At 39.8% G+C, this 16,283-nt stretch overlaps 1 protein-coding gene across 2 annotated transcripts in view; it reads left to right on the top strand.

The window, feature by feature from the left end:
- rptor (regulatory associated protein of MTOR, complex 1) overlaps window positions 1-16,283 on the top strand; it is a 377,545-nt gene that overhangs the window by 183,946 nt on the left and 177,316 nt on the right. For both annotated transcript variants that reach the window (XM_079841367.1, XM_079841366.1), the window contains exon 7: window positions 15,012-15,187. In XM_079841367.1, the coding sequence (XP_079697493.1) occupies window positions 15,012-15,187 (176 nt within the window). The remainder of the gene's footprint in view (window positions 1-15,011; window positions 15,188-16,283) is intronic.

Raw genomic sequence — 16,283 nt, 5'->3', positions numbered from 1 at the left:
GCTTTTGAGGCGGATTTAAAGCCGATCACTTAAACCTTTTCAGGAGGTGGTCTGAGACACATTCCTGATGAAACTGGAAAAGTGTAAATGCATCTGGTTGATGAGACCACATATATAAATTGTACTCCTCCCAAAATATATAAAAAAAAAAAAAATGTGTGAGTGTGTTATAGGCTGTATGACAGGTTATAGCCAGATTTGACAGTGCTACTGCAACTGAGTATCTCTTCAGTAAGCCAATGTGCAAACTAACACAAATGAAACTGAAAGTATGTTGCAGACACTCAACACAGAATCATTTTCATTAAAGGTAGTTAGACTAAATGATCTGACCAATGCTGATGCCGCTCTTTCTCCTATTGCGGTCTTTGATCTTGAAATTAGCTGATGATAAATAAAATGCAGAGACATGTTGCTTTGGTTGATGTGAACTCTAAATTTACATATTGTGCGGAAATTGAAGATCAAATTTATTCTTGTTTTGCGGAGACACATTTATGTGGCCAAGTGTAAATGGAACAGTTTTAACAAATCAGATAGCTATCCAATCAGTAAAAACTAGGGCTGTCAATAGATTAAAAATGTACATACATCATTTATCATGTTTAACATGGTTATTTTGTCATAATTTGTTATATTCAGCAAAGTAAACTATCAGAAGGATGTAGACATTGGATTATAGCTACTACATGCATGAATTAATGAAGACGTTGTGCTGCGTCATCCTCGCCCTCACAGCTCTCCTTCACAGACATGCGCTGCACTCTTTACCACCTTCACTGGATTGCGCTCCGTCCATAGCTCTCATTGACACATTTTTGGGCAGCCCACGTTTAAGCTCTCCTCAGGATGGCCACTGCGATCACATGAGCAGATGACAGCTCTCCATCGAGACAGCAATAGTCCTGAGTCAAACCGCTCAAGCCATTGTCAACTGCCAAGTCACCGTGGTCACTACTGTTGAAATAAAACGCTTTCATTGCATGGAAATGTCACCGTTATTTTATATAAAATAAAATACTGAAGATTTTTACGGAAATGGGTCATGCAGTACCTGAGCAGTTTAAGTAAAACCCTGCTTATTCAAGGATCCACATGTATTGCATGGATGGAGCAAACACTTTAAGTGTCTAAAATGCATACACAGTTCTGATGAATGATAAATGAAATTTAACTTAATGTCGTTTAACTGAATGTACCAAGGAAACTTCTGAAATAACTACAACATTAACAACACTGAAATAAAAGCGCGGCTTATCTATCAATCAGATGCGCATTTAAGTTGTGTCCGATACTATAGCAACAGTAGACACACGGCACACTTAGTTTCAGAATCATCATAAGGAAAATTTTCCATATAAAGAGATCAAATGGGGCTTTTCTTTCTATTCCGTGAAGAAAAGTGAGTTTAGGATTATGCATGATATTCATGTCTCTCCATGGAAGCATTGCATGTCTAATGTACCTGGAACACTTTAATAAAGTTGTGTAGCCATTAACACTATGCTACACAATAGACACATTCTACACACATTCTTTATTCTTTCAAGCAGACATATTTATTTGTATAAATAAAATATAATAAATATAATTTCCTTATTAAAGCTATTAAAGAGCAGTGAATTTTTTTCTCTTTTTCTTTTGTTGTTTGATTCATTTTAAAGGGGTCCTTGATTATGATTTAACTTTTTTTAGTTACGACGCTCAGTTCAATGCAAAGGGAGATATTTTATTTTACAGAAATTGCTTTTTAAGGACTACAACAAACGTCTGGTAGGGACTACAACAAGCTTCTTCCCGGGTTGGTGACATCACAAACCCTAACATTTACATAAACCGTGTCCCCGGGAACACACGTTTATATATTTATACCCTTGCAGTCATAAAATGTCTCACCTATTTAAACATTATAACTGTTCTGTTTTTTGCTATAATTATAAACTCCTGCCATCTGAGCCTCTGAGGATGCAGTGGATTCATTTATTTTGTGAAGGGAATGTGCCCAAGAAATAAGCTACATTTGTTTGTGTGAATCATTGTACACTGGACTGCTTTGCAAATGAGGTTCTGTAAATGCAGGATTTGTATAAAAGTTGCATCTCAAATCCAACTCTTCATGGTCCAACTTCATATCCAGAGCACGCAAGTACTGCACTTTATAATGCGTGTTTGCAAATTGCCTTTCTGAATGTGCTAATGTGGCTAATGCTGCGTTCACACCAAACGCGAATAGAGCGTCTGGAGCGAGTGATTTCAATGTTAAGTCAATGGAAAGGCGCGTTGACGCGCGTCTGGAGGTCCTGCGGCGCGAAGGACGCGTTTCCGCCTTATTCGCACAAATGACACGAATTGGACGTGAATTTAGCGAGTGGTGCTTTTGTGCATTCACGCGTTTGAAGCGAATTTGCCCGAGGTGAAAAATTTGAACTTTGGCGTCAATTTGCGCCGCGTTAACCAATCAGGAGCCTACTCGCTGCGGTCACGTGGTAAAGTGACGTGATGAGAAACCCGTAATTCGCATAATTTAAAAATACTACTGTGTCACAAAATGTAGTTTTACGACTTTTTCAGGTGACAATGTAGTTGTTTAGTAGTTGGGAGATGGTGGTCCAGTGGGTTAAACCATGGAATTGACACACAGAAGGTTGCTGGTTCGATCCCAGCGGTCACCACCAGTGTGTCCTTGAGCAAGGCACTTTACTCCATGTTGCTCCAGGGGGATTGTCCCTGTAAGAAGGACACTGTAAGTCGCTTTGGATAAAAGCGTCTGCCAAATGCATAAATGTAAATGTTTTAAAGCTCAAATCTGTGGTTTATTTATAAAGAGATAATCTTGTGTTTTGGGAGTTGTGAGAACCTGGTGATCACCGGGCAATCACCGCTCATAACCCCGGCGAGAGCAGCCTTTCCTCGGCTAGTCCTTCTGACGTTTGCCACTGGCTCTGATGTCCTGTAGTGGTGCATCTTGTGTAGATCTAACGGGCGATCTTTGGTGTCATGAATCTATAATTTGTTGTCTGCCAAATCGTTTTGACTGAGGGCAAAGAGCCGTTTCATAACTTAATTTTTTAAGGATATTTAAATATACATGCAGTGAAGATAATGTAGGAGTTGCCTGGACCACATTTGTGTGGTTATTAATGTTTAATATATATTTTTAGTGAAAATGAAAAGAGGCAGAGTGGTGTTTTATGACATATTTCTCCTGGAGCTTCTTGAACGCGCGTCTATTTCGCTTCAAACACTCGATTTCTACACGCGTCCAATTCGCTGCGGACGCGCGAATGGATTCAAAATATTCACGCGTCAAACTAGACGCGGTAGACGCGGATTTTGATGCTCTATTCGCGTTTGGTGTGAACGCAGCATTAAGCTACCATTGTCTCTCACTGGATTCACAGAGACCAGTTCTTGTTATTTTTAACCCGAATATGCTCACTGCCTGTACAATTCAGAAGCACTCTTTTATTACTTCTAAAAAATTTAAATAATTACATACACTACATTGCCAAAAGTATTGGGGCACAATTGAATTCAATGTACCTACTGCTATATATGCTGTTAATATGAATCAAACAACAGAAAATCACTCACTGCTCTTAACTGAATGAACTTTAGTTGCTTTATTAAGAACACTCCGGCGGAGCAGAGTTATGACATCCTCTCCTTCAAATTAGCTCTGGAGGAATGGAGGCATTGGGTGGAGGGGCCCGACATCCCTTAAAGGGTAACTAAACCCTAAAACAACTTATTTTTTGTTAATGATCTGCAAGACTGGGGCTTTATTTGTGCTGTTCATTGATTCGAGTATAAAGTGTATAAAGTGTTTAAATTCTACGGTTGAGGTTGAACGGTGGTTAAGGTTGAACGTAGGGGTGTGACGGTTAGTATATAACAGTGAGACCGACGGTTATAGTTAAACACCGTCATTAGAACTCTATAACCGCCAAAAACGTGTTAAAATATTTTTTACAAACATAAAAAAGACAAGAGACAAGAGATGCTCTCCGGGGGGAAATTGTATCAGCTGACGAGGGAAACGGAGGCGGAGTTAGTGGTGCTTCGGGGGCTGCTACTGCTGGAGATGATTCGGGAGAGGTCTGTGCACTACCCCCTACCAAGAAGAGAAATCTTGGAGATCTCCTTAATAAACGGAGGTCTGAAATCTCTGCCCCTTTACCGATCAGAGCGCGCGCTGACACGGAGTTAACCCGCTATCTCCAAGAACAACCAATTGACTCTACGGCTAATCCACTAGCATGGTGGAGAGACAATGAAACACGCTATCCGCTCTTAGCAAAAATGGCACGTAAATACATGTGTATTTGTGCTACAAGCACAGCATCAGAGCGAGTTTTTAGCACTGCGGGTAACATAGCTACCCCTGTCAGATCGTCACTAAAACCGAGTAAAGTGAATTGAAAATGTTGGTGTTTCTGTCACGGAACTTGGAAGTCGAAAAAGATTTGGAATTTAAAATGTCATTGCACTTTTTTTGTTTCCTGTATTTAGTTAGTTTAATTAAGGTATTATCACAACAGTCGTTGTTCGACTTTTTTCTTTTGTCTTTGATAAAGTTATGTAGATTTTATCATTTGTAATTTAGGCCTAGGCTACTCATTCATTTTTATGCAGCTCCTATAGAATTTAAGTAGCCTACTTGTTTTAAAGGATTAGTTTACTGTGTGTGATTTATTTAAAACAAAGCATGTTCATTGCAAAGGTTTTTTTTGTTTGTTAAGGATTTGTTTACTGTGTGTATATAAATAAACTTATAGCAAGTAGCTAATCAGTCTCTGCTCGTTTATTCAAACTAAGTTGTCCTATAACAGACAAACATCACATCATCACCCCCCTACCGACGACGGTTATGTTACGAACCGTCACATTTGACTCACATAATAACCGTCATCACCAATTCTGAAACCGGCACACCCCTAGTTGAACGGTCGTTACTGCAGTTTAATTTTCATATTGGACGTTGTAGGTCATTGTGACGTATGTTGGTTCTTCCAATAGCTCACTCCCCACACCCCTGGCACAAACTCACCATGCCCAAAGAAATGTTTTCCCCATCACATGAGATGGACAGCTTCACTCCAGTGTGAACTCGTTACATGAAGTACTCACTTGAAAATACGGTTAAATAATGCAGTTGTCAGTACACGTCAGGCTTTTCTTGCGATATTTTTGCCGAACATCAAATGTGTGCATACATCTCTTTGGTTGCCATGATAACGAACAACAATACCGTAATGTGCTGGCGTATATAGTCTGTTTGAGGAAATCTGTTAGGCTATTAGGTCCTGCGCTGCCTATTGAAGTGAAGTGAAGTGACGTATGGCCAAGTATGGTGACGCAGACTTGGAATTTGTGCTCTGCATTTAACCCATCCAAGTGCACACACACACCGTGAACACACACCCGGAGAAGTGGGGGTTATATTGCTGTGGCGCCCAGGGAGCAGTTGGGGGTTCGGTGCCTTGCTCAAGGGTCTCACCTCAGTTGTGGTATTGAGGGTGGAGGAGGGTGCTGGTTATTCACTCCCCCCACCGACAATTCCTGCCGGACCTGAGACTCGAACCCGCAACCTTCCGGTTACAAGTCTGACTCTCTAACCATTAGGCCACAACTGCCCCTTGATTCAGTTAATTTTTCTCTATTTTTAGTGGCATTCAATAATAATAATAATAATAATAATAATTTGTTACATTTATATAGCGCTTTTCTAGGCACTCAAAGCGCTTTACATATAGAAGGGGGAATCTCCTCAACCACCACCAATGTGCAGCATCCACCTGGATGATGCAACGGCAGCCATATTGCGCCAGAACGCCCACCACACACCAGCAAAATTCAGTGTGAGGATTTGACTGTTCATAGATTAGGTCAGTGGTTCCATTCCTTCTTGCGCTGCTGCTTCGCTAGCATCGCCGGCATCGGGAGTTAAGACAGCTGTCAATCAATCCGTCTCTGCGAGTCTCCGATGCATGCCTCCCGCTCAGCCCCGCCCTCGGTTTGTCCCCTCTGTCTCTGCTCACTTTTCCAGCATTTTTCAAATATTACCAGTGAGTGGAGTTAGGCTTTGAACAGGGGTTTAGTTACCCTTTAACTGTGCTCACCAACCATCGTAATCTGGAGCATCTCTGTGATGCAAAAAAGTTATACCCCAGACAGGCCAGATGTGCCCTTTTCTTCACCCATTTTGATATTTCCATTTCATCTCTGCACTCCTGACAAGCCTCCTGAGAAACCTGAGCCTGTAATCCAATTTTAGTCTGGCCAATCCAGTGGTCCCTGGAAGAGAAGTCCATGCCATATTCCATTTGGCAAGCTCCTCCTGCTGCTCATTCCTCATCGGCACTTGTGAAACCTAAGAGTGGATTTTTATCATGGACTTACCACCATCAGACGAATATACCTGCATTCTGGTCATCATCAATAGGTTTCCCAAAGCCTGCTCCTGCCCCCCCAAGGGTCTTCCTACGGCCATGAATATAGCTGAGATGATGTTCAATCATGTCTTTCTCAACTTTACACTACCAGAAGACATAGTTTCCAATCGAGGTCTTCAATTCGTCTCCGGGGTCTGGACACCCTCCTAGGAGTGCCCCGAGGTGTGTCTTTCCTCTGGTTACCATCCTCAAACCAATGGGCAGACAGAGAGAAGACCCATGAGAGAGGACGATTCCTACGAACCTTCTCCTGGAACCGCTTTGGGCAGAGTATGCTCAAAACTTTCTGTCAGCCAGCAACCGGTCTCATCCCATTTCAGTGAATACTCAGCTTCTAGCCCCCTCTGTTCCCGCAGTGCAAGGAACCATCGGATGTACCATCAGTCATTTACTGGTTCCAGGAGAGCGTGAGGGTCTGGGACACAGCTCACCACCATCTCCAACGGGCAGTGCGCCGATGCCCAGCAGACCAATACTCCCACCTACCATCACAAGCAGAAAGTGTGGCTTTCCACTCGGGAAATCAGACTGCTCCAGTTGCACCAGGTGTCACCAGGCTCTTTCGTCACACACACAGCGCTCATTCTCACCAGAATTGTAATCACCTGCACTTGTCCCTCATCAGCTAATCAACCACAGTATAAGAACACACACTTCTCAGTCACTCATCATCTGATCTCCAATGTGGATTACTGACTCTTTACCCACTCTGCTTTCTTGAAGTTATCTCCTGTGGGTTCCCAGTTATACTCCTGGGCCCGGTTGCATGAAAGGCCTTAAGTTAAGAAAACCCTTAGTTGTAAGGTTACGGGTACCCTTAAGCCTAGTTCAGACTGCACGATTTTCAAACTCGTCGGATCACAGTTATTTTCACACTGCATGACTATCTTGGGTAGCATTCAGTCACTGCTATGTTCACACTGCACGATGGATCGGCGACAGGGGGTTTCACATTGCATGACTGTACAAGAGGAAAAATCGCTGACAGCTCTGTCCCGTCCGCGAACTACGTTTCACAAGCAAGCACCATGGCAAACACACGCAAGAAGTGAGAAGGAAACAACGCGAGATCACGTGGGTCATACCGGAGTTCTCGCTCAAGACTGGAATTGTTATTAAAAATATAGAATGCTGTTCAGAAACTTGCTATCCAAATTGTCTGTGCGCTGATTTGCAGCAAAAAGGAGAAAAAGAAAAAAGATTATGGTGGAGGAAATGGTTGGGGAGACACAGGGAGCAAGGATTGTGTTCTGCAAAGAGAGTTTGAGGTAAATAAATAATTTTGCAGTGTGCTGCTGCTGTGGCTGGTCAAGCAAATGTTTGTGCTTTGTTTCTGCTTGATATAACTGTAAATATATCTATTAAAAATACGGCTATTCTGGTCTATAACTCAGGGTTTTTCCTGGGTCAAAAATGGTCTTCGGTGGTGTCTGACAGACATGGTCATCCACACACACAGTAAAAAAGTACTCTACCTACGTGATCTGTGAGCGCAATACTGACAGTACATTTAAAATAAATGCAAAGAAACCGTTTGTAATTTTTGCTTATCTTATTTTGACATCTGATATTATGTACAACCCCAAATCAGAAAAAGTTGGGACAGTATGGAAAACGCAAAAAAAAAGAAAAAAGAAGTGATTTCTAAATTTACTTTGACTTGTATTTCATTGCAGACAATATGAACAAAAAATATTTCATGTTTTGTCTGGTCAACTTCATGTCATTTGTAAATATGCATCCTTTCCTGTATCTCAGACCTGCAACACATTTAAAAAAAAGTTGGGACAGTAAAGCATTTACCACTTTGTAATGTTGCCATTCCTTTTCACAACACTTAAAAGACGTTTAGGGGCTGAAGACACCAAGTGATGAAGTGTTTCAGGTGTAATTTTGTCCCATTCTTCCTGCAAACAAGTCTTAAGGTGGGCAACAGTACGGGGTCTTTTTTTGTCGCATTTTGCGCTTCAAAATGCGCCACACATTCTCTATTGGAGACAGGTCGGGACTGCAGGGAGGCCAGTCAAGTACCCATACCCTCTTCCTCCGCAGCCAGGACTTTGTAATGTGTGCAGAATGTGGTTTTGCATTGTCTTGTTGAAATATGCATGGACGTCCCTGGAAAAGATGTCTTCTTGAAGGCAGCATATTATGCTCCAAAATCTCTATGTACTTTTCAGCATTAATGGTGCCTTCACAGAAGTGCAAGTTACCTTTGCCAAGGGCACTGACACAACCCCATACCATGACAGACCCTGGCTTTTGGACTTCTTGCTGGTAACAGTCTGGATGATCCTTTTCTTCTTTGGTCCGGAGCATACGGCGTCCATTCCTCCCAAAAAATACCTCAAATACTGATTCATCTGACCACAGTACATGTTTCCACTGTGTGATGGTCCATCCCAGATGCCTCCGAGCCCAGAGAAGTCGACGGCGCTTCTGGACACTGTTAACATAGGGCTTCCTTTTGGCACAGTACAGTTTTAACTGGCATTTGTGGATGTAACTACGTATTGTGGTACTTGACAAAGGTTTGCCAAAGTAGTCCTGAGCCCATGTGGTGATATCGCTAATAGATGAATGACGATTCTTGATGCAGTGCCGCCTGAGGGATCGGAGATCACAGTTGTTCAGCTTAGGCTTGCGCCCTTGTCCTTTGCGCACTGAAATTCCTCCAGATTCCTTGAATATTTTAATTATGTTATGCACTGTTGAATGTGAAATATCCAAATCTCTTCCTATCTTTCTTTGAGGAACATTGTTTTTAAACATTTCAATAATTTTCTCTCGTATTTGTTGGCAAACTGGCGATCCTCGGCCCATCTTTGCTCCTAAAGGATTAGACCTTTCTTGGATGCTGCTTTTGTACCAAATCATAATTACAATCACCTGTTTCAAATCACATCATTATTTAACCATTTTACCTCATTACTCATTACCCTAAATTGCTCCTGTCCCAACTTTTTTTGAAATGTGTTGCAGGTCTGAATGACAGGAAAGGATGCATATTTACAAATGACATGAAGTTGACCAGACATGAAACATGACATATTCTGTGTTCATATTGTCTGCAATGAAATACAAGTCAAAGTAAATTTAGAAATCACTTCTTTTTTTTTTATTTGCGTTTTCCATACTGTCCCAACTTTTTCTGATTTGGGGTTGTATGATCTCTACCTTGATGTTTGTTTCTTTTGATCCTCATTTTTTACAACATTTACTGATAATTGTTTTGGTATAATCATATCAATATTAAAAAGTAGCATTAAAAAGTTAAAAAATAGCCTAATTTTCTACCATATACAATTTTGTAAAATTATCAGCTAGCTAACAACTTTGTTCTGGTCTCACCTCACTCCAGTCTACACTTAATTATATTTCACTACACATTGTCAACATAAATAAGCTGAATGACTGTGGATGACTAATATTAAACTAATTCTTACTATCCACTCTTGCTAAATTGGGTAAGCACACTTGTGTTCTCATCTCAGATGTGTTCTGAGTAAATGATTAAACTGATTCGTTCGTTCAGTGTTAGACGGATCAGTTGTTCTAACCAGTCGCTAAAATTATTCGATTCAAAGGAGTCATTGGTTCGCGAATCGGACATTAGCAGACGCGTTGTGTGCGAATCCCGTCTGTTAGAACATCGCAAAAGATTTGTCAATACAGAATACACTTCATAATGAATATAATGTTTTCCCGTTTTTTGAAACTATGGTTTATGTCAGCTGGTCAGAGAAGAGTCAATGTTTTTTGAGCGCAGTTCACACCCAGCGGGAATTCAAGGAAAAAATTGTCTGAATGCGGCACGTGCAACATGGATTCGGTCTTCCGAAATTTTGATTTTGATTAATATGTGAAATATGAGCCAATATGTAAAATATGATAAGACATCGACAGACAGAGAGAGCGCGCGCGCAGGGGAGGAGCTCTCTGCTCGTTCTCTCTGTCACTCAGTTAACACGGCCGTATCACAAGTGCAACAGTCATCTATTCTACACTCATAAATCACAATAACTCATCAAATAAGGCTTTGGCGGGCCAAAAATTTGTCTTGGCGGCCGGCAAAAATTTTTCAATGCAGGAAAAACCCTGTATATATATATAACAAAGTAATTAAATAAGTAAATTAGTGAGTAAATAAATGAGCAAATAAACAAGCAAGTTAATGATCAAATAATTTGATCACCTCACATTTGATGTGCCCTTGAGCAAGGCACCTAACCCCAATTGCTTCTGCGTGTTTTTCAAAGAAGGGTATATATGCAATCTTGATTAATCGAGTAATACTAACACATTCATCCAAGGAGTAATACATAGGCAAAAACTTTAAAAGAATGGATACATGATAATAAAATTGGATACATGATTGTACATGTCTCAAGTGATATAACTAAGAAGGAAAAGGGTACATTATCTAATAATAAGGCATACATAAAACAGAATACCATACCAAAGACAATATACAAGACAGTAATAATCATACACAAAATGTCCTCGAGATGTGCATGTTCATTCATAGAAGTTTTCCTATTAACTAATGGAAATAAGTCTCTTTTTATGGGCCTTGTGTGTCTTTGCTATGGCTTGTGCTTTTTCAAAGTGAGTTTAGAGCAAAGCTCTGCATTCTTTCCCTGTTAGTTGCTATTTGGGGGTAGCCTAGAAATCTAGACGTACCCTCAGAGCCGGATTAAATAAATGGACTACACTAGGCAGGCTGCATTTTTTGGGCCCCCCTCCATCGATGTTATTTATGAATTGAAATCTGAAACTTACCAAAGTTACTAATAAAAGTGAATTCACATTTTAGTCTTTGGTTACAAATTGGTTGTGTTGTATATTAAACAGTCTATCAGACCATTTTTTGATATTCATTATTTATACGTCATTACACGGCTCTATTAAATGCTATTAAATTATCCTCATCCATATGGAGTGTCATTGTTAAGGCAGTAGTACCAGTAAATAACCAATAGGTATCAGTAAACTATGTAAACAGAGCAAATAAGTTTATCTTATTTGCTCTGTTTACATTTAATCAACACATTTAATTAAGATTTTCTGCCAAATGCAATAGCTTACAACATTTATAAATGTTGTAATTAAGATTTTCTGCAAAATACAATAGCTTACAACATTTATAAATGTTGTAATTAACAACAAGAAGGGAAACATGACCCCTTCACATTCATCAAAGACCATTTAGAAACTGTCTAACACTAAATAATAATAAATATAAGGATGGAGGATTTAAACTATGGAAAACTAAAGGTATTCAGACTATTAAAGACTTGTATATGGATGGTATACTTCTTACATTTCAAGAATTGTGTGATAAACACCAGATTCCCTCAAAACATTTTTTTTTTTTTTAATATTCACAGCATAAAAGTTTTATGTCTTCCAGGTCTACAGATATTAAACATTCCCAAACTGTCATTAATTGAGGAAATAATTGAAAAAAGATGTGAAAAGGGCCAATTGTCAGAATATTATAATGTCTAACTCTAAAGAGTCTGCTGTAGACAAATTAAACGCAAGGAGGAAAGCCATTCAAGAATAAATAGAGGAATTTGAATGGACTGAAGCATGTTTAAAGGCGCAAAAACAAATCATAAACACGCGGCTTAAATTATTACAGTATAAATGGTTGACAAGGGTTTAACACCTGAAAAACTCAATCATTTGTCTAGCAATATTCCTGATATATATTTTATAAAGGAATTTATAAAGGAACTCTAATTCACTGTCTATGGGAATGTTCTGATATACAGAACTTCTGGAAGGATGTCATAAAATGTTTGTCAGAACGGTTTAATCTTAAAATACCACATTGTGCCAAACTTTGTGTACTGGGAATATATCCTACAGGTTTCTCACAAACAAAGAAACACACTAGACTGGACTTTGGATTGTTACATGCCAGAAAAGCCATTGCTGAACTGGAAGAGCATGGAAGCACCTTCTATTAAACAATGGATAAAAGAACTTTCAGAGTGCATTGGACTGGAAAGGCTGACTTATATCTCCAAGAGTAAAATAAAGGACTTTGTACAATTATGGGAGCCATACATGATGATTATTATATCATATGTAAAGTAGGGCCATGCCATTGTTCTTTTATTGATTTATTTCTTTTTTTACATTTGTTTTTATCTTTTAGTATCATTTTGAATTAGATTTTCTTGTAACTTAATGCTGCGTTCCGCGCGAAACGCGCCTTCCGCGCCGCGGGACCTCCAGACGCGCGTAAACGCGCCTTTCCATTGACTTAACATTGAAATCACTCGCGCCAGACGCTCTATTCGCGTTTGGTGTGAACGCAGCATAAAACGTGACACGGAAATGATGTTTTACTTATTTTCCGCCGCATCTTCCACCGCGTCTTCGGGCCGTGTCTCCGGGCATGGCTCGGCCTCTGGCTCTGCTGACTCGAGCAGGTTCACAGCTGTCGGACGGCTGCCCGACAGAAACTTCTATAAAGCCCCCCGCTGTCTCTTCTTTTGTTCCTCTTCATTTTTTTTCTTTTTACGTTTTGCCGGACCCGAAAGCATCTTGAATGTTAGCCTACTCAAAACACCTGCCTGCTAGCTTTGTTGTCCCGCTCTGACCTGATTATAATAAATACAGTCATGGGCTGGCGTTAATGTGACGTAATGTAACAGTCTATGGTTAAGATACACATCGTCACTATTTTTAGGTAATTAATAAATATTGAAATAAACTGTAGATAGGACATTTGTACATTTTAATGTTTTTTTTTTTTTTTGTGTCCCTCTGTCTGGGCCCCATCCCGCCAATCGGGCCCTAGGCACGTGCCTAGTTTGCCTTTGCGTTAATCCGGCTCTGCGTACCCTAGCGGCAGAAAATGTATTTTGCCGCGAGTGTAGTCTAGCAACTCTAAGTAGACCTGAGAGCTGGAAAAAACAGAACTCTGGTCAGGCCAATCACAGTCGGTGGGCGGGCTTAACATAATGACAGCACGTCATGGCAGAGTTGCGGAGGTTCTGCGTGCTGCTCGTAAACAAAGCTGATGAACAGCTGTCTTTTGAATCCGCTTTGGCCGCCGCGACTGGAAGACTTGAAGTTATGCTTTTCTTTGAGAAAAGAACAAAGAACGGCACTGAAGCCATTCTTAAGAAAAGAAGATATGTTTGAAGTTTTGCCTACCGGATACGGCGAAAATCAATCAACTAACGTTAGCTCGGCTTCACCTCCTTCTTCGCTCTGGTTGGTTGTGGCGCTCATGGCGCTATCCTATTGCGTGCAGAGGGAATTTGAAAGACAACGGTTTATCCCGCCCCTCGGATTAAGCCCTGCCAAGGGTGAGTTTCCAGACCCAACATCTTGATGTGGGTCTGGCTTGTCAGGCTAATTTGGGGGTTGATTCACAGAATTCTTAACTCATAGTTTGTTAGGAGAGTGGGTTTGCCGGATTATTCATTAAATATAATGAATAATTGTGTGTCTGATTAGTCCAGATGCTACACATTATATAGGCAGCTTCTTTTATTCTAATTGCAAGCAGAAGTTTTGTTGCATCGCAGGCGCACAACTGGCTTGCATTGGCATTTCCCCTTTAAATCACGAAATATGCATTGGAATATTGACACCTTTTTAAATTGTTTCACAATAATCAACTAATGATTGTGAACTGATATTGGTGTCTTTGGCAAAAGTACTGTATTTGTTCTGAATTTTACAGGAATAAATAACAACAGTCCCATGCCATTGATACAGGCTGCAGCGGAAGTTTTTTTTACCCTCCTGTTTGAAGCTTCCGCTTTTCGAATGTGGAAGTGTGATAAAGGCATATAAGCTACTTTTAAGATGTGCCTCGCCTTGCCTGAAATTTAGGCCAGAGTAGGCAGCTGCAGTGAGGGGAGTCGTGAAAAAAGTGCAGCCAAGACGGACAGTTCTCTCTTCGTGTAATGGATCAGACACATCTATCGCAGGATTCACACTAATGCACTGTTGCTAATAAACTGGGTGTAATTTAAGTTCTCTTGCTTTTATAATGTGATGAACAAGACACAAAGTACCTATTTATTTTATTCCATCCAAACTATTTTTTTCCCCCTAAATTATTTGTTTAATATAGACATTTTGACAACAATCTCACATCCCATAGAGAGATAGAACTGAACTGCTGTTTGGGAATATTCTCACATAATTTATACACATTAAATCAAACATTTTAAAAGAGAAGAATACATCATGGTTGCTTTAATCAATAAGCATTTAATTTCCAACCAGACATTTGAGACATTTTCAAAATGTTTCTTGGAACAAAATAAATAAATAAACAATAAAAAATATTTTCTAGCCTGACCAAAAAGTGCTATATGTTCTGTCAGGGAAAAGATTCTGAAAAAAAATGCCAATGATCACAAGCTGGTGTTTGTGTCCTGCAAGTCTGTCGAACACATTCAGACATCAGTCATCAGTAAGGGAAAACAACATTGAATGTTGACATCAGCGCAACATAATTCCATATTCCTGGGTGACACAATTTACTTCTTCTAACTAGTTCTCATTATCTTTTACTAGGTGGCAGCAATAAACCCAAACCACCCACTGGCTCAGATGCCCCTGCCTCCTTCCATGAAGAACTGCATTCAGTTGGCCGCCTGTGAGGCTAGTGAGCTCCTGCCCATGAACCCTGACCTCCCTGCTGACCTCTTCACCTCCTGCCTCACTACACCAATCAAAATCGCCCTACGTTGGTGAGATGTGCTGATTACACATATGCAATTGCATTCACTCATAAACTACATGTTAGGGGTGTAACGATTCGTTTTAACAACGATACGATTCATATCACGATTTGAGGTTGTCGATACGATTCAAGGACGATATTGGTTTATTTAGAACGATACGATCCGAAACGATTCAGTGACTTGAAATCGATTCAGTAACTTTTTAGCCAAAAATTGTGTGACTGAAATAAATATTTGGATACTGGTCAGTGCAGGTGAAGTTTCCTAGATTCCTGTTGTTTCTTGTAAGGGAATCCGGTATATCAATTAATTATGTTGTTTAAGTAAACAACAATTAATGGCAAATGCATTCAAATTTTATTTGAATAAAGTGCAACAGTTTAGGTTGTTTAATTAACAGGAAGTTAACCTTTTCTGCTCTCATTTTCAATATTCAATACATTTTCAATAAAAGCACAGTAAGTGCAACCAACATTTCAACAGTAGGTTAACCTGCTACTTCTGCTTTTGTTATCCAACATAATAATATTACAATATTAATATCAAAAATAAAGTGCAACTAACTTGTCTTCAGGTTTAATTAATAGTAGGTTTACCTGCTACTTTTGCTGTTGTTTTTCAACATTAAAATAATACAAATACAATATTAATATCAAAAATAAAGTGCAACTAACTTCTCTTCAGATTTAATGAATAGTAGGTTTACCTGCTACTTTTGCTGTTGTTTTTCAACATTAAAATAATACAAATACAATATTAATATCAAAAATAAAGTGCAACCAACATTTCTTCAGGTTGAATAAACTGGCTGAACCTGCTACTACTCTCAGTTTAATAAACAAACAATATTTAACAAAAGATAAAATGTAACCAACTACTCTTCAATGACTCTACAGATTTCTTTTTCAACAATATCAACATGATCTGACCGCAGAACACTTCTCTGTGCGTTCACTATGTCGCCAGCAGTACTAAAAACTCGCTCTGCTGGCACACTGGTGTCAGGAATGCACAGGTAACAAGCAAGGGTTGAAAGTACAGGTAGCTCTTTCTCTTGGTGGCTTGATAATTTCTCGCTCGTTGGCTTCTCCTCTGCCATGCG

This window comes from Gobio gobio, assembly GCF_949357685.1.
Source record: "Gobio gobio genome assembly, chromosome: 17".
In the NCBI taxonomy this organism is placed as follows: domain Eukaryota; kingdom Metazoa; phylum Chordata; class Actinopteri; order Cypriniformes; family Gobionidae; genus Gobio; species Gobio gobio.
This window is presented reverse-complemented; position numbering and strand designations above follow the sequence as displayed.